This window comes from Odontesthes bonariensis, chromosome 24 (assembly GCF_027942865.1).
Source record: "Odontesthes bonariensis isolate fOdoBon6 chromosome 24, fOdoBon6.hap1, whole genome shotgun sequence".
Classification (NCBI taxonomy): Eukaryota; Metazoa; Chordata; class Actinopteri; order Atheriniformes; family Atherinopsidae; genus Odontesthes; species Odontesthes bonariensis.
Window position 1 is genome coordinate 21,710,103 of NC_134529.1, and position 26,712 is coordinate 21,736,814.

Below are 26,712 nucleotides of genomic sequence, written 5' to 3' on the forward strand. Positions count from 1 at the left end.
CAATGTGACGTCACATTCAAGCGACAGGCAACAATGGTAAGTGAGCAAGCAATTTTTACCACGTCTCACAGATTTTATTTTATTTTACTAAAACCTAATATTCGGAAATATATCTTAAGTCACGGTGTTGTAGACGTTATTAGTCGTGCTGTTGCGTAGTTTCAGGCACCTCTCTGATTTATTTTTAAGGTTACAACAGAACTAAACGTACAATACAGTCTGCTAGCCGAAGGCTAGCGACATTAGCTTTTTTTAGTTTGAAGAAGTCGTTATTTTAACTTGTATTTGCCAAGCTATTCATTATTCAGAGGCAGCCATTCCCCCTTTTCTTCAATTTTAATATTATTTATACTTTTTCCTGGAAGACATTGCTACAGTTACAGTCCGTCTTTCCGGAGAAACAAGCTAAAGTATAGAATTTCGCTCGCTGCCTTTCTGGGTTACAGCGACAAGCTAACTATAGTAAACAGCTCGGAGAATTATATGCTTGGGGAAACCTATTAGAGTTTGAGGGGGGAAAAATAACTAGTGCTTACTTGTATCTCGGCAGTATTTAAACATGTCTGATATTTTCTTTAGGGTCAAAGTCAGAGTGGAGGCCACGGGCCAGGAGGAGGCAAGAAGGATGACAAGGTGAGTTTGCACATACTAGATGAACGCTAGACATGTTTATTTTGGTAGATGAACATGTGTGTTTTGAGTGACTCCTGAATTAAGGTAACTTGTTCCTTATTGGTGTGTAAGTTCAATATGGACGAACATTACATTTTGACGCTGATGGGATATTTTGGAATTAATAATTAATTAATCAATCATAGTTCTGTGTAGTTTTCTAGTTGCAGTTGTGTTAACAATACCCTTGACGGATGTCCTCATTCACACGTGGAAGGATTTCTTTGAATGCTATAGTCAGTTATAGAGGTGTAGTCATTTTTCTTCTCTGTTCTTCCCACTGTCTGTCCTTAGAGCTCAGGCAAAACTGTGAAAATGGTAATCATCTTCGTTGTTATGTACTGTCCTGCTTTTTTCATTGAAGGATAAGAAAAAGAAGTATGAGCCTCCAATTCCCACCAGAGTTGGCAAGAAAAAGAAGAAGACCAAAGGGCCTGATGCTGCCAGCAAACTACCACTGGGTAAACAAGGGGGAAAAGCAACACACACTCTGGAGACACTTAAATGATTGGAAGCTTGTCCCTTTATTTTTTTTCCAGCTGTCCCATTATCTATGATTGTCTCATTGATATAACACCTTGTTTATTATAGTACTCAAAGTTTTTTAAGTTTTGACTCAAATTTTCCATTTATTCAAGTACTGCATGTGCGTGTCTTTCAGTAACGCCTCACACTCAGTGCCGCCTGAAGTTGCTGAAGCAGGAACGAATCAAAGACTACCTGCTGATGGAGGAGGAATTCATCAGGAACCAGGAGCAGATGAAGCCGCTAGAAGAAAAGCAGGAGGTCAGTCTTTATATGACACCGACCTCCCATCCTTCTGGGATTCATGTTTCAATACAATGATTGTACCGTAAAAACGTTTGTGTCTGTCTGTCTTTTTCCTTGTCAGGAGGAGAGGTCAAAGGTGGACGACCTGCGGGGAACCCCCATGTCTGTAGGCACTCTGGAGGAAATCATAGATGACAACCACGCCATCGTTTCCACCTCCGTGGGATCAGAGCATTATGTCAGCATCTTGTCCTTTGTGGATAAGGATCTGCTGGAGCCAGGCTGCTCTGTACTCCTCAACCACAAGGTAGCATTTTGTCGTATTCGTTCATTTTATTTAAGACATTAAAAAGGAATTAACTTCAGAGTAGTGTTTCCCACCCAACTACAGCACAGCAATACTTTTACTCATTGAGGGTCAGTGAGTTTTACGAAACTTAGAAAATGTCATCCAACTCTCTTTATTGATGTAAAACTGTCCTGTGTTTGTGTGTCTTCGTAGGTTCATGCAGTGATTGGGGTACTGATGGATGACACTGACCCCTTGGTGACAGTGATGAAAGTGGAAAAAGCTCCTCAAGAAACCTACGCTGACATAGGAGGTCTGGACAATCAGATTCAGGAGATTAAGGTACCGAATATCACTGTCATGTCAAATATTCCAGATTGTGGCGAGATTTTTGCCAACTTTTTTTCTGGAAGCAATAATTTGTTTAAAAGTGGTCATTTTGATAGCTTTTTCTGGTTTGATATCTTTTCATTAGAGGTTGACGGTGTAGTTTTCTGTTGTTTTCATTAGGAGTCAGTTGAGCTGCCCCTTACACACCCCGAGTATTATGAGGAAATGGGCATAAAGCCTCCAAAAGGTGTCATCTTATATGGACCACCCGGAACAGGTAAGTTCCTTATATACAATTTTAAGAGTGTTCTTCAGACTCAAAGGACCATTTTAAAGATGCTTAAATTTGACCTTTTTGCTGCTGTTTGTTAAATGAGAAGCTGCAGTATCGCACATGTCATTTTGCCTTCAAAGTTCACATCAGGCTAACAAACACGCTTTTGTGCATCAAAGAACAGTAAAGAAAAGATAACAGTTGCTGCAGCTGTTTATCTCCTGTAAAAGTTTAATTTTTTGTGGTTTGTTTATTTAATAGCTCGATTCGTCAGATTCCTCTGAGCAGCTGACCATATGACAAATGGACCCACAGTTTACACCTCTGCCGTGTTTAAAGCCATATATAAAAGTTGTTACGTCCAACATAGTCGGATTGTGATTGCAAAATTCACACATAACGGATACGTTCAGCTGCCACCAGATGATTGGAAAGCAGTGCATGTCTGAGAGAGACGCCTGATAAATTCCATTAGGGTACGAGGCACCTTTTTTAAAGGGCATGACAACAGGGACGGTGAGAGTGTCGTCAACCTCCTACAGCTTCAGAGATGACTGTGCACAGTTGGTGGGATGATTGATAACGTTTTTAACTTTTGAAGCAAACAAAACTGACATTTATGGGTTAGGTTGGATAAATAGTTGATTTAAAAATAATAATTAAAAATCATCAAATTGTTGATCTCTTGGTATTCGTTGGGAAGTCCAGGACACGTTTAAATTCAGACAAAAAAAAAAAGAGGAAATTGTTTACAGGGCTCTAGAGTGCGACCTAGCAACTTATTTTCTCGATGATGCGACTGAAAAAAATCTGAGGTCGCACCGGTGCAACCACCCGTTCGATGGGGGGGGGAGTCTACGCAACTCTGACAGTCTCCCTGTGGTTCAACAACAGACACACGTTAGACCCATATCGTGGTCTAAACCAATCAGAGATGGTGAAAGGCGGGACCCCCCTCTGATTGGCCCGTGTACGCGTCTGTACATTTGAACATGCGCATGCTGTAGTCAGACACAGAGGTGATGAACCTAGACACATTAGATAAACAGTGGATAGCCGCGGTTGATAACATGAAAAGAAGGATTGACAACTTTTTCGTTAAGTTGAGGCCTGATTCGTCTGAAAATAACAACAACCAATGCTCTTACACGGAGCCATCAACCTCCCACATTATGTCAAGCCCAGGTCCAGAGCTAGCATCAGATAATGAGCTAGCATCAGATAATGAGCCACATACGATCGACTCCGAGCCAGAACCAACTGAAATTAAAAGGGGTAAAGTGTATACATTTCGAAGAGTTCAGTTCAGTTTCCCTGGCTAAGATGCAGTAAAGCCGATAATATAATGCACTGCATTTACTGTAAAGTGTGGCAATAGTGCATTTGTGACTGGTTCTAATACATTTTGAATTGAAACGCTGAAAAAGCACAACGCATCTATGAAACACATGCTCAGTGTCCCCTCTCCCCGCTGCCTTTCAGCGGCAGGCAGCAGCAAACACATCATCGGACGAGGCCGAGATGATAATCAAGTTTACGTTGCCTACCATATGGCAAAAGAAGAACTTCCCTTCACTAAGTTCAAGTCTGAAATAATTCTTCAGAAGAAAAATTGCTTGAACATAAACCCCACGTACAGCAATGATGTCGCGTGTGCGCAATTTATAGGAGTCATTGCAGATACATTGGAAAAAAAGACGTCTGTGCTAATTGCGAACAGTGAGTACATGGCATTCCTGATCGACGGAGACACAGATATCGCCACAAAGGTGTGTGTATATGTATATATATATATATATATATATCAGCCGCGGCTATTCAGAGACAACACGGGAAGCCGGGCAGCCTCTCCCATTCTCTGGCGAAATTGCTACATCTTCAATGTTAAATTGACGATAAAACAGTTATTCACAAAACACAAGATATGCCCAATACTGCATTTACTTTCATCACTACAACATGTTGTCCTGTAGCTTAATGAAGTGATTTGTTCTGAAATCGCCGCCGTTCACTGAGGAAATCATGTTATGAAGCTACCACTAACAGCCAGGCTTCCGAGCCGAGGGCTGCCCGTCTTCGAGGAGGGGGCGGGAGAGTCAAGTTTTTTTTCTACAATTCTAGGTCATCATTGGCTAAATCGACAAAAACTCATCACTCCCGAGGATGCTCGGCGTCTCTAGGGGTAGATTAGACGTGGGCGTTTCAATATGAGGGGCTGTGTCGTGATGATTGGAGTTAGTGTTTGTCCATCTTGAGAGATGTTGTGGCAGCCGAATTTTTAAGCGGGGAGAAGCACGCTGGCACTTCAGTCCCAAAGCGGATACGAAAGAGACTGGTTGTCTGTGAAAGTGCTGTCGGAGTTTCACTCATACTTTTAGTTGTTTCTTTCCAGAATTCATGCTGCCCATTCACAAATGTTACCTTTTTTAAGAATACTTACCACCACCATCAAACTCTAAGTATTCATTATGACAGGGAAAAATGCTCCACAGATTCTGATCCAGCCATCTAGGCTACCTTTACACGGAAACGATCTGAAACCAAAACGCAAAAGTGGCGTTTCGTTTTCACTTTTAAATCTGCATTTAGACGAGCGTTTTAGGGTGAAACTCTGCGTGCATACAGAAACGCAAAAGTGTGTGACGTGTAACGACCCAGAATTAAGGTAAAAGGACACGGACTGGCTTGTTTCCTCCTCTCCCTGTCAATCACTGGACCGCAGGTCATGTCACTCAGGTGTGGGCTGGTGATTGGGGGAGAGGAGTGGGCGTGGGCCACTCTGTGTGCGGGTTTGGTGTTCTCCTGGGGTTGGTTGCGGAGCAGGACTGAGTGTCACACGTGTTCTGTGATTGCACTGCAAGTGTATAACTTAATAAAGAGCAGTTCGGCAACCGCCGATCTCAGAGCCTCCGTGAAGTCACTACAGACGTTTCATATTTATCGATGCAGTAAACACGCCAGATGGCTAGGTGGCAACACTACCAAGACCAAGCCTTTCTACTTCTCTTTCCGTGATCCATTAAAAATCCGGACACTAGCTCCTCTGTCTCTGGCACAGTGAATGGCAGCTTGATAAATTTAGGCCCGAGGTGAATTGTGATAGCCTTGCAAGTTTGCCTGACTGAGCGACACAGTCGGTCGGGATAAACCGAAGGCATTTGCCGTTTTGCGCAGCCAACCCTCGTCGCTTTAGTAAAGTGTGCAAGCTACCTTCTTAACGACAGGGACCGAGAACGTAGTTTATATTTTTGGTCTGTTCTTTACTACTCTCGCTCATCATTGCTGTTATCTGATGAAATGACTCTTGAACGTCAATTATCGAGGCGAGTTGAAAGTCCGCAGGGACGGACTTGTTGATAGCCTACTGATGTGTTTCCCACGGTTTCCTGGCGCTTTATTGTGCTTGTCACGTCATTTCTATGTGATGAGAAACGCAGTTTTGCGTTTTCATCGTTTACACGGTGGCGCGACAGTGGAGCGTTTTCAAGCCCCCAAAACGCTGTTTCCATCTAAACGATATAGTGCATCCGCAAAAAGGTTTTGCGTTTTTAACCCGTTTTCGTTTCCGTGTAAACGGCCCCTTACAGGCCGTAGATTCGATCATACTTGATTTTGGCCTTGCTGTGTGAAATTTCAAAGTCTATACCTTCTTTCTGTGTATTTGCTGGGCATACTTGTCATACTAGACACAGCTATGTTATAACTAATTCTTTTTAACTTTGCTATCTTCTGCTTTGGGATGGCACGAGCCACTACAACCCTGAACGCGTAATGTGGGCTTCCCCTGTTTTAAAAGTCAGCAGCCGCCAATGATAAAAATAAATATATATATATATATATATATATATATATATATATATTATGGAGGATAGTCCATAAGACATTGAGCCATGAGATGTTCAGTTTGAAGCCCTTAAAACACTTGCAATTTTAATTTAGATTTTCTTTATATTTAATTCATATTGAGATGTTTTAAGTTTAAATTTCAAGTCAGTGAAGCACTTTAAGCACCAACACTTTTTCAGTAAGTAGCTGGTAAGTTAAGTTCAGTAAGTTTGTAGAATTGTGCTTCAAATAAAGAACTTTATTTTGATCAGATTGCTAGTTAATCATTTACAAGTCAATATTGCCTATATGGACAGCGATTTTAAATGAAAGAAAAAAAATGAACCTGTAAAACTGCGTTGTTAAATGCAATGCGGTTGAAAATTTGGGTGCACCTAAGAAAAAAAGTTAGGCGCACCAGTACAAAAAGTTAGTCTAGAGCCCTGGTTTATGAAATGTCCAAAATTGATTTTATTTTGCAACGTTGTGACGGCGTTGAAGCAGAGCAATATTTTGCCTGTCAATTTCCGAAAATCTTTTCAACTTCAAACCAAGTTCTGCAGAATTGTACGACACTCGAGTCTCGAGCCATATTTCACCTCCTTTTATCACGTCTCAGAGGAGCCAGACTTTCATGTTATCTTTTAAAGCGGTCTTTTATCAACGCTTTCTGAAGGTCTTCCAAAGATTTTATTGGGAGAGTCGCTGCTTTTTCACTAATCTGCAGTGTTTTATTCATTTATTTATTTTTCCCCTGTTAAGCTCCTTAATGCTGATCTAAGCATAAACCTAACATACAACTTAGCAATTTAACCTATTTTATATGATATCTAAAGGCACTTTGCTCGTAGCAGCCTGTCGCAGAGATACATACTTTATTCCCATTTAAGCTTCATCTATGGAAAATACCAAAAATAGCACGGAGAAAAGGCTGAGGTAGGCCAAATGACACAGGAAGTGGACTGAAAGTCAGTGGCAACGGGTCTTATAGAGCAATAAAAGGCAGCCAACGTTCAAAGAAAAGCTTTGGAATGTCCTTCAAGAAGTCTGGAGAATTATTCCTACTTAAAGACAGACTTAAAGACAGGACTTGTCTAAGAGGGTTCAGGCTGTGCTGAAGAACAAAGTGCTCATACCAAATATTGACTTTTGAGCAAGTTTAAACTGTATTCGTCTTATTTACAGTGTTTCTGATTCTGTTTGCAGTTATTTCAGTGCTTCACTGCACCTGTTTCCTTCCCTACTGACAGTATCTTAAAGGGACACTATGTAATAAATTAAGTCATTTATTAGCTCAAATCAACATATTCATTCATAAGTTAGTCCTCATTGGTGTAAAATGATCTCTGTCAAAAATCTCACTTATCCTCCTGAGTGAAGAATAACTAGTCTGTATCTACATAGAGCAGGTAAGCTCTATGGAGGCTGCCATGTCCTTCTGGTCTATGAAAAACGACGAAGTGCCGAGAGGGACATAAAGCACTTCAAATCGCGATTTCCCCACCAGGCCTACAAGCAGAAATGACGTCATTGTGACGTCATTTCCGCCAAATGGCTTATTACAGCCGCTAATGCTAAATAGATTTTATTCCGTGGCACATATGTCTTTGTGTTCATTAGCTTTCTTTTTCTAAGTGCATCATCTTCTTCTTTTTATTATTATTCCTATGCTCCCCCTGGATATCTTCTTTTTGGCGTTATGCTCACATTTGTAAACTGTTATTTTGTTGATTTACTAATAAAGTTTAAAAAAAAAAAAAGCTAAATAGATTTTATCTCGTAAATGATCCCACTAATAATGCATTGATTGTTACCAAACTTCTGCCGTAGTACACATAGGCTCTTAACTCCCAAAACGAGGCATTAGAAAGTTTGTAAGTTTACCGGGAGTTTATTTACTGCTGCTAATGCTCCTATTGCTAACGCTGCTAATGCTAACACTGCGTCGACGTCACTTCTGGTAACTCCCGGAAAATGACTAATTGCATTGCTTGCACACCAAAGGCTATATCAACTTATGTTATCTGACATGTTATCTGTCATCTGTATTTATAGTGTTGTTGTATGTGTGTTATGTAATCCTTTGTACTGTGTGTCTTGATTTCTTTTTGTTTGTATGGACCTTGAGTCTGAAGCTATAGCTTCTTGAATCTTGACACATTCCGCTTGCCGTAGTTCAAGAAGTTGCAGCGCACATTTGAAAACGTGAGGCGCTAGAGAGCAAATTCATTCAACTTTGCAAAATAAAATTGCACCACTAGATGGGGGAAGAAATTACATAATGTCCCTTTAAACAAAGAAATCATGGCTTAAGTCAGGAACGTCCAATATTCGTGCGTTTTATAGATTTAAGCAGTTTTTGGGGATTTTTTTTTTTTTCTTTTAGCCTGTCTGTCTCTCTCTGTTTATCATAAAACTTTAGTCAGAGTTGCAGTTCTGCCCTGGTAAGAGTAACAGGTTCAAAAGAGGATCAGACAGTCTGAAGCAGCAGTGTGGTTGAAACTAACCAAGGTGCACTCTCATACTGAATGTAGATGTAACAGAGTATCGTCCTGTCCCAGGTAAGACGCTGCTTGCCAAGGCCGTAGCCAATCAGACCTCAGCTACCTTCCTGCGGGTGGTGGGCTCCGAGCTGATCCAGAAGTACCTTGGCGACGGGCCCAAGCTGGTGCGAGAGCTCTTCAGGGTGGCAGAGGAGCACGCCCCCTCCATCGTCTTCATCGACGAGATCGATGCCATCGGAACGAAGAGGTACGCAGAGTTCTGCTCAAAACTCTCTTAGACTGGGAGAGGGAGAGCGTCAGAGCACCGATAGCAAATCTCCTGTTGAGCTGAGGAGTCGGAGGCTGATGTCAAGGAGCTGATGGGTGTTATTACTCATACACACAAACTGCCAACAACTCAGTTAAATGAGTCAGAGATGACAAGAACACTTTTTCAAGGAGGTCTATTTTTAGGTCTTTATTTGTGTTACCAGTCAATTTCCTCTTAGATTTTTTTATTTATTTTTTTTTTTTAAAGCAGTTTGTTTCTAAAGCACGTCCCGGTCTTGTTAGCTGTGTGCCCCAAGAGGGGTTGTTTTAGGTGTGTGTTATCCCAGTCTGCCGGAGGATCAGAGCACAGCTCAAAGTGCCACAGTATCCCGAAGAGCCGAGGCTCTGATTTGCAGCCGCCATTGTCCGTCTGTTGGCAAGGTTCCACAAAAAAAACAAAAAGTACCAAGCTGAAGTTGATGAAAGCCTGCGGGTTTGGAAAGGAACAATCATGATTCTTAAGGATGTGAGACGACATAGGTTTCATTTCGAGGTGTGTTTCCTGTTTGTGTCGTTTAGGTACGACTCCAACTCTGGTGGCGAGAGGGAGATTCAGAGGACCATGCTGGAGCTGCTCAACCAGCTGGACGGCTTCGACTCGCGGGGAGACGTGAAAGTGATCATGGCCACCAATCGGATAGAAACGCTGGACCCGGCCCTCATCAGACCCGGTCAGTTTGCTTTGGTCGGCCCTGGATTCGTCTCCGACTGCGTCATGCTCGCTTCCCTGCCTACAGTACTGTAAATCTGTCCGGCCCTCAGGAAATTGCTGCATTCTGCTGAGTCATGGCAGGCAGTGCAAATTGAAATGTCAGGGAGTCTTTCTGCTTTTGGAAGTGAATATTTATGATCTCGTTCTCTTCTGTCATCGCTCTTTATAACAAAGATCCTCGCTAAAAGCTGCCGTGCGTGTCGCAGACATTACCTTCCCGTAACCTTTGCAAATTCGTCCTTTTTCTCCCAAATATTTCTCATAAATGGAATAATGAACACTCCCTCTGGATAAACCTTTTCCATTCGAACCAAGCAGTCACATTATCAGATTCATGCAGACACGAGGCAGAACTTTCGTGCGCCGCCGTTGCTTTGCGACATTCGTCAAATGATTAACTGTGGCACCAGTCTGCTGAACCGAATGCCCAAAGAGAATTTCAATCTGTATTCGTTTCCTTCCGTCCTCCTCAGGGAGAATCGACCGGAAGATCGAGTTTCCCCTCCCCGATGAGAAGACCAAAAGGAGGATCTTCCAGATCCACACCAGCCGCATGACAGTGGCGGATGATGTCACCCTCGATGACCTCATTCTGGCAAAAGACGACTTATCAGGAGCAGACATCAAGGCAAGAGAAAGGCTCTTACTTATCTGTTTTGTCTCTTCTTTTTTCCCCCCAAAATATAAAGATCCGTACGCACTGTTGACTCTGCCGTTTGGTTTTTAAAATAGATTGGAGCCTAGCAACAGATAGTCTGAGCCTGAGAACAACATTTTCCATGCCTGGAACTCCAGACATGCTACAGATCTGTTGACATATGTACATGTTTGTTTGTTTTTGTCCAAACACTAGGGTGCATTAAACAACATTTCAGGGTTTATTTACTCTAACCGTGTCTTCGCACTGGAGCTCAGTCCTGTGTTTTTTCTTACTCGGGCCATTGAATTGATAATGCGAGGCCTTGGCGGGCAGCCAGTTCACTCTGTGCCTCAGCGGAACTGGGAAGAAATAAGACGAGGCTGTTTGAAGGGAAACGACTTTGGCTGATTTTTCTAAATGATTTTCATGTCTACAGTTAATTAACTGGAGTAAGTGTTCCATTGAAAATGATCCGCTGGCTGTTCAGGAGAGCCCGGCCTCAGCTCTGCTGCCCTCCTGTGGGAGGCCACAGAATGACACTCTGTGTGAACGGCGACAGTCGGTGCAGAACGCCGCCCCAAGTGTCTGATTATTGGGACACAACTGTGGTCTTTTAAGAAATGGCCTCAGTTTTGTCAAATGGGATAAAAGTGGAAGGTCTTATTTAAGTTTCATGTATTTTGCAACTTTGTCACATCAGTTAATTCTATTGTTTCTGTTAATCTTACAAATAAGCTGTTTCCACATTTCATTAAGTGTCAATCTGGGTTTTGTTTTTGTTTTTGCTTGTTTAGTCTGTTAAGCAGGCAGGCTAAACACACAAAGCAGAGCATTGTTCCTGCTGCCTTTGGCTCCTCCAGCATCAGAACGAGCCGCCTCCATTGCCACAGAGTTACAGAAACACCATTTCATGCTGAAATCAAGTCTGACCCTTGTTTTCGTTGTGTTCTCTCCCCTCCAGGCCATCTGCACAGAAGCAGGCCTCATGGCTTTACGAGAGCGCCGCATGAAAGTCACCAACGAAGACTTCAAAAAGTCCAAGGAAAACGTGCTGTACAAGAAGCAGGAGGGCACACCGGAGGGGCTTTATCTCTAACCTTCAAAACTTTTGTTTCTCTCGCCCTCCACCCCTCCTTTATCTATCGCAGCGTGAAAGAGACGAGGCAGCAGCCGAGCCGTCTCCCCAGAGAGAGTTTTGATATATTTTGTGCATGTCATGTCCGGCTTATCCCACACACCCCGTTATCGTTACGTGTTAAGACAGTGAATAAAAATGAAAAATCTTCCCAATCACGGTGTACTCGTCATCACTGCTAAGAGTTTGGTTCTCTGAAGCTTTTCAGCTCACAGCCCCGTCTACTCCCTGCTGGTTTCCTCCCAAGTTTTATCATTTGCATGTAACAACATTAACGTTGCAACAGTCTGGTCATATTTTATGGAGAATTCTGAGCTTTCTCTGACCAGTTTCTTAAAAACGAAGCACAGTATATTTGCTAGGATATGCAGAGCCCATAGACCCAAAGAGCCTGAGGGAAACTGCTCGTTCCAGCACTAATTACTGGAATAATCTGCATGACTCTAACATAGTTTGATGACAGCAAAGATGCACATAATTAAAGCACCCTGACTGAAGCCTTTAACTCGAACACTGGCTCCAGGAGCTGCATTATGTCAATGCATTAATGCGTCACTTCCAAAGTCTTCACAGGGACTGCTTCCAAAGAAGAGGGACAAGTCGCTGAATTTTCAGTGCACGTCGATGTCTGGAGTTCTAGCTATTTGCATCAAATAAAGGAGTGATGCGATTTGATTCATTCCTGCTGGATTCAAATCAGCCTGTAGGTTAAGTAAATCCAAACCAAGTTGGCCTTGCTGCAGTCTGACACGCGGAGAACGGCGGCGTTGATTTAACTCCTCTTGATGTGGAACCGCGTGTAACTCCGTGCTCAGCAGAAAGTGGCCCCATGCAGCAAACATCGAACCACTTTACGAGGCCTTCTCCGGGCTGGAGTCCTGCTGCTGCAGCTGTACAGCAGCCCCCTTAGAAAACGCTCTTGCCTTATTAGATCAGTCACACATTTCGAATGCAGCTCGTACAAACCCATTGAAATCAAGTGTGGTATGTTAGGCAACATGGGCCGGGAGGGGAGGCATTTGTCCTAATTCGACCCATTGAGCACACAAACTGAATACAGATAGAATTACTGAACATTTGTCATTGTTAGAATGTACTGGAATACACTAAAGCTGATGTAGACTGCAAATCCAGACAGTTCAGGTTTTTAATCGAGCTGTTTAGAGGCAGTTTTCAGTTAAGATGCGAGGGGGCATTGCTCAAACTGTTGATAATACAGGCCTAGGGAAATCATCATCTGTCCTCATACCTCCATCTATGTGGTGCCGCAAAGAGACAAGTATTGAAAGGAGAGCACGTATGTTCTTGTGTGTGTGTGTGAAGGAGAGAGACAGCTGCAAAGCTGTGGAAAACAAAATGTATATCTGCTTATGCAATATCTGTTTCTTCTGGTAAACAGGGCAAAACACTGAACAAATTCAGCAAGCGCTCCTGATTAGTTCCAGCAGATTAACACGTTAAACTTGGGTTTAGAGCCACCAGACCACGAGAGGTTCTAGTTCAGATTTGCTTTGTTGGGCCATGACAACAAATGTGAAGAAGTCTTTAGTGTGTGTGTGTGTGTGTGTGTACAGTTACACTACGAGCAGCTGTACACACAAACAAGTACTTTGACATCATGAAATGCAGTACACTCTAAATGGCCTTCAGTCTCTTCGGGATTTAGAAGAAACGCCTCCTTTTAAGGAGGTTCATTAAAGCCATTTTCGGTGCGTTGCATCTTTCTTGCGTCTTGCTGCCTGGCTGACTCTAAACCTTCCATCGTTTCTCAACTTTGTCCGCTTGGTGGTGCTTTTGCCAGGTTCACGCCATATAAACATGCTGGAGCACTTGGTGTGTGTGGGTGTGTGTGTAGAGAGAGAGAGAGCAAGAGAGACAACATTACTTTGCCAAATTCTGCATTGTCATTCTGCCAGTCCAGGTTATTGCGTTCTCTTCAGGAAGCAGCCGGGTTACTTCGGGTAAACGACACACATTATAGTTAATTTCACGTAGGCCTGCCAGCCTTTTTTTTTTTAGCAACCAATGGTAAATGTGTGCACTTCCCATATCTAGCCTATCAAACATTTGCCCGGCGCCAATGAAGACCTGTCGCATTTCCGTCCGTCTCGACAAAACAAATAATTATGAACTCGAAATAATCACAGACGCTAACAGGGCGGAACAAACACGCTGCTCAAAGGCGCTTTAGTTTCTTACTTTCGTGTATTTATATTTATTACATTTCCATCAAGTGCCACTGCCTGGTGCAATGCAGGTCCCGTGCAGCCAATCGATGTGGCCGACACATAGAGTATAATATTGCAGGTCTGCAGTGGCCAATCAGAAACGCCATCACACACACAGGCGCCGCAAATTCTCCAGTGTCAACCGGGCTTCCTACACGAGGTATCCTTCCGCGGCTGCAAAGTAGTACCCTCTGTCAAGATGGAGTCCGCCTCTCTCTCAGAATAATGATTCCAAAAGCTTGAGGGGATTGAGGGAAGCCACAGAATCTCTAATAATTTGATTATATGAATGTAAAGTTGGTCATTTTTATATAAGGCTCATCATTCGCTGAAAGTAGCGAGAGTTCACAATTACCTGTTTGTATTTAAAGGAGCAGTCTGTATTTTCTCCCCAAAGCCAGTGAGTTCAAAACAGGTAAACAATAAAACTGTAAATAAGTTTGAAAAAAAAAAAAAAAAAACAGTCATATAGTGGTTTAATCTGGGAATCTTACAATTAAACTTTCCCTTTTGCCATACTTAACAGACTTTCAGATATAAATCCTGGAAAAAATGCATTCTCTCAGTTTGCATATGAACTTATCCTCCTCATTCTTGGCAGCTCAAAGTTAACTGCTGAACCACCCAGACCCCACAATTTGTTTGAGGTCAACTAAATGATCTATTTTATCTGTACTTCGTGTAGCTTAATCTAAATGTGCACTATATCGCGTCTTGCGAGATCACACTTTGAAAGAAAAACGGAAGAGAAATAAAAAGTATTTGCGAAATATGGCCTCTGGGAGGGGATGGTCAGAGCAAACGTCCATTTTAATAACATTTGTATCGACAAGTATTCATCATCCAGGGTTTCAGTTGAGGACATAAAGCTTACGTGGCTTCACTTTGGCTTTGCTCTACATGAAGTTGGCCAGTGGCAGCTGCAAACTGCACAAGACTCTCTGCTGCTGTTGAAAAACACCATCCTAGCAAAAGAGAGCATTATTGATAACAATTAATTACTCGTCAAACACATCCCCAGTCATGCAGTTAAAACGAGCAAGAGGATGCTCTCCGTGCACTGCAGACGTTTCGGCCCCTGTGATTGGTGTGTTGGCTGTTGGAGGCCTTTACTGCTGCAACAGCTCGGAATTGAAATAAGGAAGTGAGTGATAAGTGCTAGTGCGGCGGAAGGATACACAGACAATCCCCATTCTGGCCACGGCCAATATACACACTCCAAACCCGCCAGTGGAACTCCATCTAAGGAACGAGCACACTCCTAGTCTGCCTCCACAGACCAGCAAGCACACAACCCATCCGACATGGTATGTATAGTCATTCATTCTGTCTATCTGGGGGGGTAAAAGCGTTTTAATCGTTGGGACACCTGCGTGTTGCAAGCGCATACCCGCCGGAGCTTTTTAAGATTTTGGTTGTTTCTGTATCTGCTGTTCAGTCACTGATTCCTCTTCCAGTCCATTCGCATGCACAGAGGAGACGGAAAACGCCCGCGAGGCGCAATTTATATGTTTCAGCGAATACAAAGGGATTAAACGAAGCCACGTTGTGGGCTGTTTGTGCTCGCCTTGCCCGCTCTGTGTTTAATATCGTGTCCACTTTTATATTAGGGCTGAATGTGCTTCATAACTGCGCAGTATGCTGTTGGGTTACAGCGTATCAAGTGGCGGGATACTGCTGCCCGTTGTGACTCGAGTTAAAACTTGGGAGTAGATTTAGCGGCAGCGGGACACCTAGCAAGCTATTCTCGGTTATTACAGCATAATTCTGTAGCCATAAGTGCCTGAGGGCACAATTTACAATCCGCCTTATGAGCGCAGGCGTGTGGGGAGGCACAGTGAGGAATATAAGAGAGCGACAATACTTCTACTGTAACAGGGAAGCACTTCCCTATATGTGCGTTTAGTTATCTGTTCTCGCTCGCGGCGAACCCGCGTATGTCGCCACTCATGATGTGAAGTGTCTGGCCGCGTTCGGTTTCCCCTTTTTTCTGGATTGCACTTTGTCTTTCCTCTCGTGCCGTGCTGTGTCCATGAAGAGGAACCGCACTATTGTACCTCGTCAGTGTTCCGCAACGGAAACTGACCATATTCTGTAATTGTAAGGTGACAGCGAGCGTCTGGGAGAGCCACCGAGAAGCGGTGTCGGACGCCGTTTCGGCTCCCCTGCAGCCTCTGAGGTTTTATCATGGGGCTGGGTTATCTGTTTGGGTTATGTCGGCTGATTTGGTTGGCTCCTTGCAAATTTCCGATGTTATGCAAATGTGGCACCACTGTTGAGTTGCCCAAGAAGCTCGTTGGTTGTGGCACTGGTCACCGCCACAGCGTGAACGAGTGCAGTGAACTTTTCTCCGAACCAACGCGACCACCAGACAGGAGTGAAACATGAATATTACGAGGCCACCGTGCTGCTGTTCCTATATTTAGTTTCTACGCCACATTCTGCCGTAGTAGACATTTAAGGGGAACGTTAAACGGTTTTAATTGATTTTTTTTTTTTGGTAGTCATTGCCATTGAAAACGAGCAAGGCTTCTTCAGATGTTGGAGCCACTCTGTCACACTCACTCTGACATCTGCAGCCAGCTAATGAAACAGAGCCTCTCCACCAGCTACGTCACATAAGAAGTTACCAAGTGGAAATGATCTGGATGTGGAACAGAGGCCTTTCTGCCTGAGGGAGTCAAGAAGCTCTAGACCCCCCCCCTCCCTCATGCTGCAATCAGATATCCCACATATGGTATCAAGCTACTATTCAGTTTCACGTTGCAACGCGGCGCGGTAATTGGAGTGTAATGTAGAGTTGATGTTCGTCCCTGAAAAGTTTAATCCATGGGCGCAAGCCTGTTGTCCGCAGCAATAGGCCCACTGAGGTGGAAACAGGCACATCCATTGAGGTGGAAGTATCGAATAAGTAGTGGAACCTCGCTGTGGCCCTATCCTGTTCCTGTTAAGCTCTTGTTTGCTGATGCATGTTTAGTAACTTGGCGCACATCTGATCCGCTGCAGTGAATAATTTATATGCTTTGGCGGCAACGCATTGCTGTGTTCCGTGCTCCCGGTGTCTCGGAGCGATAAAGTCCTGTCTGTGGCCTGGAGCAGGAGTCACCTGCCGCCACCAGCCATATGGTCAACTGGCTCTGCTGTTGGGTGTTGTGAACGTGGTGTTGTTTCTACGCAGCCCCCCCCCCTGCAAACGCAGCTCAACCTCGAGGCCTCTCTGTCTTTTGTCCGGCCTCAGAGAAAGAAAGGACTCGTTCAACACTCGGTGGTCCAATAGAGAGGGAGCTTGTGTGTGTGTGTGTGTGTGTGTGTGTGTGTGTGTGTCACACTGACTCTTTGTGCTTCTTTTAGCGTGGATGAAAGTGTGTATGTGAGTGTGTGTTTGTCACAGCCATCTGTCAGAGTGACAGTTGGTGCTACACCTTGAACACGGGGCCGTTTGGGCACCTCACACTGAACCGATCAGCCACACAAAAAGCACATTAAACATTGATCGAGCGTTGTTAAAGGAGAACACCCGTGTTGGCGTTCACTTTCATGCGGCCTCCCCGATCTAATTAAGCTTAGTGTGAGCAGGGAGGGGCTTGTTTTGTTTGTGTGAGGGTGATATGGCATCGAATATGAGCGAAAGATGTTCCTCACTGGCCCAGAGAAGTGCCTCCTGCCTCCCACTGTCCTATTTGGAGTGCTGAGGTCTGCTGCCCGGGCGACAGTGGGAGTGGTTGACCCACTCATGCCAGTGAACCACTGCCAGCAGAGCACCCCACCACCTTTACACACACACACATACACAGACTCCCGTCCCACTACAAGCTGTTATTTAGACCAAAAACCTGGCAGCAAACAACTGCCCATAGGACGCTGGGGATGGTGAATCACGGGGAGTTTCCTCTCGCATACTGGGAGAAGAAAAGAGACGCACCGAGGGGAAAGGTCTGGAAGAGGAGGATTTGGTATTGGCTGAGGTGCAAGGGTGAGGGGGGGGGGGGATTGCTGGTGCTGCGGCACCAGAGGGCCCCAGCACCTTGGGTCTTTGCCAAGGGAGGATCCATAGCACTGAGTCACCAAACCCCACACCCTGTCTGCTAAGGGGGGGGGGGCTGAAGGAGACAGCAAAGATAGAGCAGATATGATAAAGCCTGACAAAGACGGTGACTAAGGGAAGATGGGAATGCAGATTAAAAAGTAGGGAATAAACATTTGGGAAAGCACAAAAAGGAGAAAGACTAAAAATACCCAAATGAAACTGAGAGCATCGGCCAAACTGGATGGCGTTTTGGGATCAATACGACTGTTTTCAGATGGAGGGGGGGGGGCATTGTTTGTGTGTCGCGCAGGTTACTGAATCAGGCCAGCCAGTCATACGAGTGCAGCTGAAGCTCGCCCCGAACACTGCCTCGATTGATCCGACCAATGGCCGCCGCTGCTGCTCAAACCGCGAGGTGAAGCCCCTCAGTTTGAGGAAAGCTAAAGGTCAGCTGGCGGCGCCGCCATGTGACGATCTGCTAAATGTTATCCAGACTAAACTAATCTAGTCCTTACGCAACAAATTCAATTTGCTGGCTTGATTTCCAAAATGAAATGGCCTCACCTCCAAACATGGCCTCATAATGAGGCTCAGGTCTCTGCAGTCACAGGATTCACGGATGACTTTGTTATTGCATGTCTGCTCGGCTGTATTTAAAGCCAGGTTGCTCGTACAAACACGTAAACATGATGGCGGGCTGGAGGAGCTCAATCTGAGGCACAAATGGCTACTCTGACTAATTCACAGGAAACATGGGCATGGAAAGTATTGGTGTAGAGGAAGAAAGCCATTAAGGCGGACTCTGTGTGTGTGTGTGTGTGTGTGTGTGTGTGTGTGTGTGTGTGTGTGTGTGTGTGTGTGTGTGTGTGTGTGTGTGTGTGTGTGTGTGTGTGTGTGAGCCAGCATATGTGACTGCTCATGTTTGTCTGTGTGTGTTCCATCTCTGCTGCCAAGTACAATGATGTCAGAGTGGTCTGTTAACAATGATAATAAAAATACCTTCATTTTTTATAAGGCAGGGATGGGGGTGGGGTGGGGGTGTATCGCTGGGAGTTATTTGCACCAGTAGCTCCATGTTTACACTTTACCTCTTAAGGGTGTTTGTGTGAAATGTGATGGTCGATTTTACTTTATTTTTTTTACCAAAAATAAAAGAGTTTGATCCATCTTTGTAAAAGGCTTGGCCAGGGATACTTGTGTCCCAGCCATTTAAAGCTTGTGTGAGTCACTATCAGCCATTAGAAAACCAGGAACCAAACACCGTGGAGCGCACACACCCTGAAAGTTCGCTCCCGGTGAGGAGACGGCGCCTCGTCTGTTTTATCACAGTATCTCGTAAAGCGCGACCTGCTTTTCGACGTGCTTCTACACGAGTCTGTCGTATGGAACCAGTCATCGGCTGGGAGGTAAAGGTCGCGCGCTGTCAGTGCGCGCAGAGCTGACAATCTCCCTCGCAGCCTGTCAAACAAACGCACCCTTTCTAAAACCGCTTCGATAAGCCTCTGCTATCGTGCTCGGCCAGGTCAGATAAAAGATTTTCAACATGGTTTATTGTTTTATGGCACCAGAGAGGAGATGGACTCATATGGCATGAAACTTTGACACGTATGAGCTCAACTGGGCACGGTGCGATTCTGCTGAGAGAAGCATAAAATTCGGTAGTGACACTGGTTTGGTTTTGAATGTCTCGGGTGCATTTTAGCGCTCTCAAAAGGAGAGGCCAGTTGGAGGCCTCTGGTGGTGACTCTACATTGAGGCCAGCGCTGAGCCCTCGAACACAGTAGCCAGTGTTTAGCCATGTGCTGGTTGCTGGGCGGGCAGGCATAATGGGGAATGTAATGACGAAATGCTTTGAAATTTGATATATTTAGCCTTGTTGAGTAACTTGCTTTTTTGTAACAATCTCCCTTTTTTTTTTTTTTTTTTCTTCCCCCCAAACTACAGGCTGATCAACTAACAGAGGAACAGATTGCAGGTAAGAGCCCCCTCCTTTCTCCCCTTTCCTCCCTCCTATACTTAGTTTTTTTTTTTGTAATATTGTTTACTGGCTACCAGTGAATTAGTTCCACCCAGCGTTATTCAATAAAGCTCTGCAGTCGTGCAAGGTAATGTCTCTCATTAGCTGTTCTGGCCGCTTCCACGTCACATGAAGTGAAACAGAACATTGAAGGATTTGGCAGCTGCTCTCCCTCGGCCGATCATTAGCTTTTCAGAACGAGCGGGACATAAGGGGGAGAAGTGTTTACGGCAATCATGAGTCAGGGCCCCAAACCCACAAAGCCACAGTGAACAGACAGTTTTCCAGCCGAGTGTACGAGTTAAAGCACCTTGATACTCCTCATAAATAAATGATGGAGGCTTTGTTCTAAAACTGGGAGCTGCATTTCCCCCTCAGTCAAACCCCCTCTGTGGTTAATTAACTTGTGCTAAGACCCCCAAGGCTAATGCACACTGTTGCCCATTTTACCCCCTCCGGTTGGGTTTATACGGCCTAAAGTTAAAGAGGCCTAAGAAAGAATGAGTGTTGCACACAAACTCCAATTTTCTGCTTTTTTATCTGCTATGTTTTCCATTGTGCGTGGTCCAAAAAAAAACCTGTTAAGAGCTCAGCGCATTCGCAACTATTGGCCACTTTTTCCAGACAAGCCCAAACTTGGTTAACAGCTGCCCCTCGCCGCTAACAGGAATCGATTAACCCTGCGGAACAGACCGCGGTGCCCCCATATAACCTGTCTGTGTGACCGCGCAGCGGCACCCATCTAACCCCGCTCTTCTTCCCCAATCCCCTGCAGAGTTCAAGGAGGCCTTCTCCTTATTCGACAAGGATGGCGACGGCACCATCACCACCAAAGAGCTTGGCACCGTCATGAGGTCGCTGGGCCAGAACCCCACAGAGGCCGAACTGCAGGACATGATCAATGAGGTGGATGCTGACGGTACGTACGCCGCGCTCGATTTAGCCCAAGAGGCACGACTGTTCTCTGCCATACAGCAACTGCTCGAACATCTCATACAGAACTCAGTCAGAGGGCTGAGTCATCACTAAATGTGTTGTGCGATAAAAGGTGGCGGGGATTTAGATCAATTATGTGGCTCACGTGGTCTGAACACAATGAGTGCTCACCTCTGGCTGATGTGCTGGCAAATCATTAAATGTGCTCAATTTTTTCTGCGAAGCCTGTTCAAGCAATGGGGGAGGGTTTTAATATTTAGGTTAATATGATCCTCTTTTGTAACGCCGCCGTTTTTTTATTTTAATCAGCAAAATGACCGGCAACTGTCGCTCCCATTTACAGGACTTTTAAAAAGACTACACAGTTGTAACCCTTTTTTTTATTAAATTTTTTAACTGGTTATTCATCATCGCTGCGGGGGATATGACCATGATTTCATGTCACTGTCTGACTTCGGTGTTAAATGGAAGGGGGATTAGACGGAGAGTCCATTACTAACCCATCTCAAAACACCCATCTCAGCGATGTTGTTGCCCATCTCCCTCCCTTTTCCGCCAACTGTCCAAGACAACTGTCTGGCCAGCTTTATTGTCAGATGACATATCCTTCTGTGTCAGCAGTTCAGACGCTGTGTGTTCAACTCCGTCATAGTTGACAGTCTCGGGGATATGGAAGAGCAGGTGGAGTTTTCAGAACAGACTCAGCGCTGCTCCCCCTGCTGAGAGCCCATTCGCCCTCTCTTAGTGTCTCCCATAGGCCCTGTGAGTGAGGGAGGGGCTCTGAGACCACACACAGAAAAACAGAGGTTGAGAGGAGCCCAAGAAGTTGGCTACTTGCTCAGAAGCGGATCGTCCTTGGGCAGCAAAGGATGTCATCAGTCACTTTACCACAGCGCCGCTCTGTCAGCTTATAGAACTTCGTAATGGGACCACATTGATCAGAAGAAATCAATTGCACCGCAGCTTGGCTCCCCCCTTTTCAGCGAAACGTCCTCCCACCATGCTCAGTGCCACCCCACACCCCTGAGCTGCACCCAAGAGCAAGCATACACACACACACACACACGAACCCTCACTAACATCCCCTTGTTCTGCCTCTGCCTCCCTTGGCTGATGCAATCTAGGTCAGACAGCAGTGAAGGTAGTAATGGAAAATAAAAGTGGTTACATAAGTCCTCTCTGCGGCCTGCACATCCAGTACCCACACCAGCAGCCATGGGATGTCAGCTAGCCCATTGAAAATCTGCCCTTTTTTTTTTTTTACCAAACAGGGAGGCTGTGGCAAAGAATTACAATGAATGCCAGAGGGGACGGACAGGTTTAGCAGGACAGGACAGTCGAAAGGAACTGTTGGTCATTTGGCTGTGATCTCTGAGGAACTTGGCTTACAGTGTCAGATAGAATCTGGATAAACCTGCTCAGAGATGATGCAAAGGCTCTTGTATCCCATGTCAGAAGTGCTGCATGTTGCCTCAGCACGCCACCCATCATTACGCAGTCCTTCCTCAGTTCAGGGATGGAAGTCGGCTTTATGATGCGGGGGGGCAACCATCGTACGTGCGAGCGTGCCGAGATGCCTCAGCCCTCTATAGTTTGCGTCAGCACCTCTTATGTGTAATCGCACCATCTCCCACTCGGTTCACTCCTTATATTCTCTCCTCTTCACATCTCCCTCATCTCCATCTCCCTCCCTGCCGCCCACTCACTTCCTTCCTTCCTCCCTCTCCTTTTTTTTTTTTCTCTCTTTCTCCCTCCCACCATTTTCTCTTTTTCTTCCCATCTGCCTTCTTCCCATCTTCATCGCGCCTGCTTCCATCCCTGCTCCACCCCGCTGCAGCTGGCCTGAGCTTCAGCTGAGCAGATATCACTGGAGGGCTACTGCGGCTCCTTAGTCTCGCCCCCTCCCTTCCTCAGATTGTGGTCGTCCAGTTGTACAAGTCTGGGACAACCACAGCGGCGGCGTGTGTTCCCTCCGTGCTGCTGGGCGTCTCTGGGTGTTAGATAACGGGTCCTTAGAATGTTTCCCTGGGCCGTGAGATCGCCATCTGCCCCATCACATTACCACATCCCTTTTTGTTCTGCGCACACATCCGCTCTCCTCTTTATCTGTCTCTGTGAGGCATGCTCTCTCATTGGTTAATCTGCCTACAATCCCACCCTGGGGCTAATCCTCATGGGTCCTTTACCCTTGTCGTCCCTGACCTTCACTTCAATCCCCTTACACGGCTCTGTGTGTTTCTTGTCAGTTGTTGATGGGAACACACTTCCACTCGGTCTTAAAGCAGCTCCTGAGCTACACAATGGGAAGCTTTCCATGAGGTTCACTCTCCCATCATCCCTCCTGCGGTGTAGCTGATGAGCCACTGAGCTCCTCATAGATCCTTCCACTGTCAAGAGGGTCTGATCCCTTATTAATCCTGTTGTGACAACAGCTACACGGATATTGATCTCACCGTAAACGTACACGGCGCCACCAGAACAGCAGCTGCCGTTTGTGCCACCTGAAACGCCGCCAGCGATTCATCTGCTCAGACTCTTTTTTCGCTTCTGGGTGAAGTGCAAGCTGGAAAACGAGGACAAAAAGAGAGACTGGAGGGTGGATAAGAAGGGACGGAGCATCTGGTTTGAAGTGCCCCACCTACTTGTCATCTCTCCTTCCCTTCTCCCTTGTGCTTGTGACTGGGCCACCAGAGGAGATGAGCCTGTGATTCATCCAGGCCCTGTTGAAGGCCGGGCAGCACAGTACACCAAATGTCTACAATACGGATGACTGGCCATGGCTTCCCCTCTTTGCAGTCCTGCTGTGTTACATATAACATTTTCCTAGGGTTTCCCTGAGGAAGAAAGGGAAACACAGAGTTTCTCACATGCACACACACACCCTCTCCTTTCAGCCTGTAGTGGATATTAGGTGGATAATAACATGGTTTGAGGGCTCCTCACCTCCCACCGATTACTCTGTCTCAAGTTGCTCGCTGGCAGTCTGGACAAAGTTTTGGCCCACAGGACAATGAAAACGTTACTGTCACACACGGGTAAAAAAGTTAAAGCACTACATTAATATTTTCGTTCGGGTGCTTTTCATCAGCTAAATGCCGGTTATATTTTCTCTACTAGAGTTGGCTTTTAGGTGATTGCAGTTTAGAGTTGATTAAATGTCTCATCGATCACCCATTCCAGGTAATGGAACCATCGACTTCCCAGAGTTCCTGACCATGATGGCCAGAAAAATGAAGGACACAGACAGCGAGGAGGAGATCCGTGAGGCTTTCAGGGTATTTGATAAGGTAAGGAAGGTCCAACCGGCATCATGAGTGAACGATAGTTTACACAGCTGGCAAACTTGTATGGTTTAAGTCTTTTAAGTCAACGCCATGTCTCATGAACTTACCTGGTTGTCAGCGTTTCACTTGTTTGATTCTGCGCCGTGTGCTTCCAGGACGGAAACGGCTACATCAGCGCCGCAGAGCTCCGCCACGTCATGACGAACCTCGGAGAGAAGCTAACAGACGAGGAGGTGGACGAGATGATCAGAGAAGCAGACATCGATGGAGACGGACAGGTCAACTATGAAGGTAAAAGGAAGCGCATACTAAACTGTCACGGAGCCGAAATAGCTTCATTTTCTAGGCCAAGGTGTAAGCTTTTATTAAACCGGCTGAACCGAGCGCCTCATTTTCAAAGCTTTGCATTTTACTGCAAGACATTAGCGACATGCCGTATGTTGTTATTTGTAAGGGGGAAATGCGTCCTTCTGAATGATCATCATTGAGCTCGGAGCGTTTTCGCTCTTTCTTCCTTCCTTTCGCCAACCCCCCCGCTGCCAGTCCCTCGGCACATTACACAAGAGACTGCACTCATTTTCTAGAAGGCTGTTGATATATTTGAAACCGTCTATAAGTCTCGGTTGAAACATGCCCTACTTGTAGGTTTCCGCTGTAACGCGGGGGGAGAAAACGCACTCCAAGGACAATAAAAGCCTCCTGTTCTTCATTTATTTATTTATTTTTAGTTTGCACACATTCCTGCGCCGCTGTGAGCACAAAGCGCAAGGTTTTTAATCAAACAGGTTTAATGAGATGAACATGGAAGCTGTTTGGAAAAGGGGGACAGTAATTAGGATGTGTGTTCTGAACCTGCTCAAGTTGATTAAAAAATTAATAAAGCATTTAACAATTTAGCAGGCGACTGCTCTCTCTGGCAACAGGCTGCGCCAGCGTCGTAAACCTGATGACCTCATTGTCCTCTCTCTCTCTCTCTCTCTGCAGAGTTTGTACAGATGATGACTGCAAAGTGAAGCTCGCCCGCCCCATCCCGTCCCCTCTTAGAAGAAAAGAAAAAGAAAAAAAAGGCGAAAAAAAAAAAAAATCAAAATGTTTTACTTACCTCTTGGAAGAAAAAAAAAGGAAAAAAAAGTTCATTTATTCATACCGTTTCTGTATAGAAAAATAATTGAATGTTGAAATAAAAGTATCCTTCTGTCCACACAGGAAAAATATACAAAAAATGTCTGCATGAAAATGATGGTTAGTGATCCTGTCCCCTCCTCCTGAAGATCAGTTTAGCATCAGTACTTGACGAGTTGAAATAATAATAACAACAAACCCTGTAACTACGACCTTCAGACTAAAGCAAAAGCATTTGGCGAACTCCTTCCAGTTCCATTTGCTCGTGGTAAATGTCTGGGCTGGCCATCTCTTCTTTCTCTCTGTTTTCTGTTCTTCATGCATGCAGCTTGAGACCGGAGCACTAACACCCCCCCCCCCCCCCCCCCCCCCAAAAAAAAAAAGCCTCCCTCAACCCCCCCGACCCCCACCCCCACTCCGCCATCCCTCCTCCGGGCTACCAGAGCGTGCTGATTCCACTATAAGCTGTCCTCTTGTTGGTTTGGTACAGTTTTTTTGTATTTGGAGAGGAACCCTGTACTGTTGAAATGAGAGAATATACCAGGTTCTAACTCAAACGTTAAAAGTGGAACGGGACTTAATTGTATGCTAGATTAAAAAAAAACAAACAAAAAAAAAGTTAAAAAAAAAACAAAACAAAACTATGAAAAAAAAAAAGTTTAAAAAAACCATGTTCAAAAAAACAACAAAAAAAAACATTTTCAAACATTTGGCATGTTCTTTTGTTTTTGTTATGTTATCTGGACGGCCATCTTAGTTGTTTGTCCTTCCCTTTTTAAAGGACGGGGGACTTAAAAAGTCTTACGGTGAGCTTGTTTTTCTTTGCTTTTGTTTTTTTTGTGCTGAGATGGAGTGTCTGTCCTCTTTTCTTGCAAGAGAGAATCACTGGCCTTCGCTTTTCTTTTTCTTCTTCTGTTTTTCAACTCAGATGAGAGCATAGTGAGGGGGGCGTGTGCCGTGGTTCGCGGCAGCGCACGCTGCCCAGAGTGTCGGCACACCAGTCTTTACAACTGTTCGCCTGAGTTCAGTTTACATTCATTCCAAGTTGTACATGCTAGTCTTTATTTTATTTTAATTTTTTTTTCAAATAAAAGACCATGAACTTTATCGTGTCTTATGTCATTTTTCTTATGCTTGATTGTGACAATGATCTATAAAGGCAGCATAACAAGTCTGTATGTTGGTTACCGACTAGACAAATGTGTCAACAATAAATGATTATAATCATCTCCACGTGCCGTGTCTGGGTGATGTTAAGCAGGACTGTAATTCTGTGCATCATTACATGGCGGTGAGCTGCTCCCAGGGGAGGGAGGGAGAGGCAGCGGAGTGTGTTCGCTCAGCCATGGATATACATACACCATCTATGACGCCTCTCTTCCCTCTCAAGACGACCCAGCTGGTTGCTAGGCAACAGAAGCATCCTGAAACTGGGATGATGTTTTTTTTTTTTTTTTTTAAAAGGCAAGTGGGAGTTTGAATAAACCCTCCTGCTTCTGCTGATGACTCCATGTTGGCTTGTCCTAATAAGGCAAACCAGGCCATAACACTGCTGTGGTGTGCACTCTTTACACAGCACACACGGGCAGACAGCAATGAATGCTCCGGTGCCATTGCACCCTGCATGTTATTTTTTT

The 26,712-nt window shown here is 45.0% G+C and overlaps 2 protein-coding genes across 2 annotated transcripts; both read left to right on the top strand.

The window, feature by feature from the left end:
• On the top strand, positions 1 to 11,616 carry LOC142374785 (26S proteasome regulatory subunit 4). Its single transcript, XM_075458605.1, has 11 exons — positions 1 to 36; positions 580 to 633; positions 1,037 to 1,133; positions 1,334 to 1,458; positions 1,565 to 1,750; positions 1,946 to 2,074; positions 2,243 to 2,339; positions 8,723 to 8,912; positions 9,494 to 9,645; positions 10,160 to 10,314; positions 11,288 to 11,616. The coding sequence occupies exons 1-11, from the start codon at positions 34 to 36 to the stop codon at positions 11,420 to 11,422; spliced, it is 1,323 nt and encodes a 440-aa protein (XP_075314720.1). The 5' UTR covers positions 1 to 33; the 3' UTR covers positions 11,423 to 11,616.
• Positions 11,617 to 14,884: 3,268 nt separating this feature from the next.
• Positions 14,885 to 26,182, top strand: LOC142375545 (calmodulin-1). Its single transcript, XM_075459611.1, has 6 exons — positions 14,885 to 14,996; positions 19,661 to 19,691; positions 20,509 to 20,652; positions 23,850 to 23,956; positions 24,109 to 24,244; positions 24,938 to 26,182. Exons 1-6 carry the CDS (start codon positions 14,994 to 14,996, stop codon positions 24,964 to 24,966), a joined length of 450 nt encoding a protein of 149 aa, XP_075315726.1. The 5' UTR covers positions 14,885 to 14,993; the 3' UTR covers positions 24,967 to 26,182.
• Positions 26,183 to 26,712: the final 530 nt, after the last annotated feature.

What these genes read in the sequence shown, in the direction of transcription:
- LOC142374785 (XM_075458605.1), top strand. An exon ending in TGCCAGCAAACTACCACTGG is followed by an intron (nt 1,134 to 1,333) that starts GTAAACAAGGGG and finishes CGTGTCTTTCAG; the next exon opens with TAACGCCTCACACTCAGTGC. An exon ending in GATGCCATCGGAACGAAGAG is followed by an intron (nt 8,913 to 9,493) that starts GTACGCAGAGTT and finishes TGTGTCGTTTAG; the next exon opens with GTACGACTCCAACTCTGGTG.
- LOC142375545 (XM_075459611.1), top strand. An exon ending in CAATGAGGTGGATGCTGACG is followed by an intron (nt 20,653 to 23,849) that starts GTACGTACGCCG and finishes CACCCATTCCAG; the next exon opens with GTAATGGAACCATCGACTTC. An exon ending in CGGACAGGTCAACTATGAAG is followed by an intron (nt 24,245 to 24,937) that starts GTAAAAGGAAGC and finishes CTCTCTCTGCAG; the next exon opens with AGTTTGTACAGATGATGACT.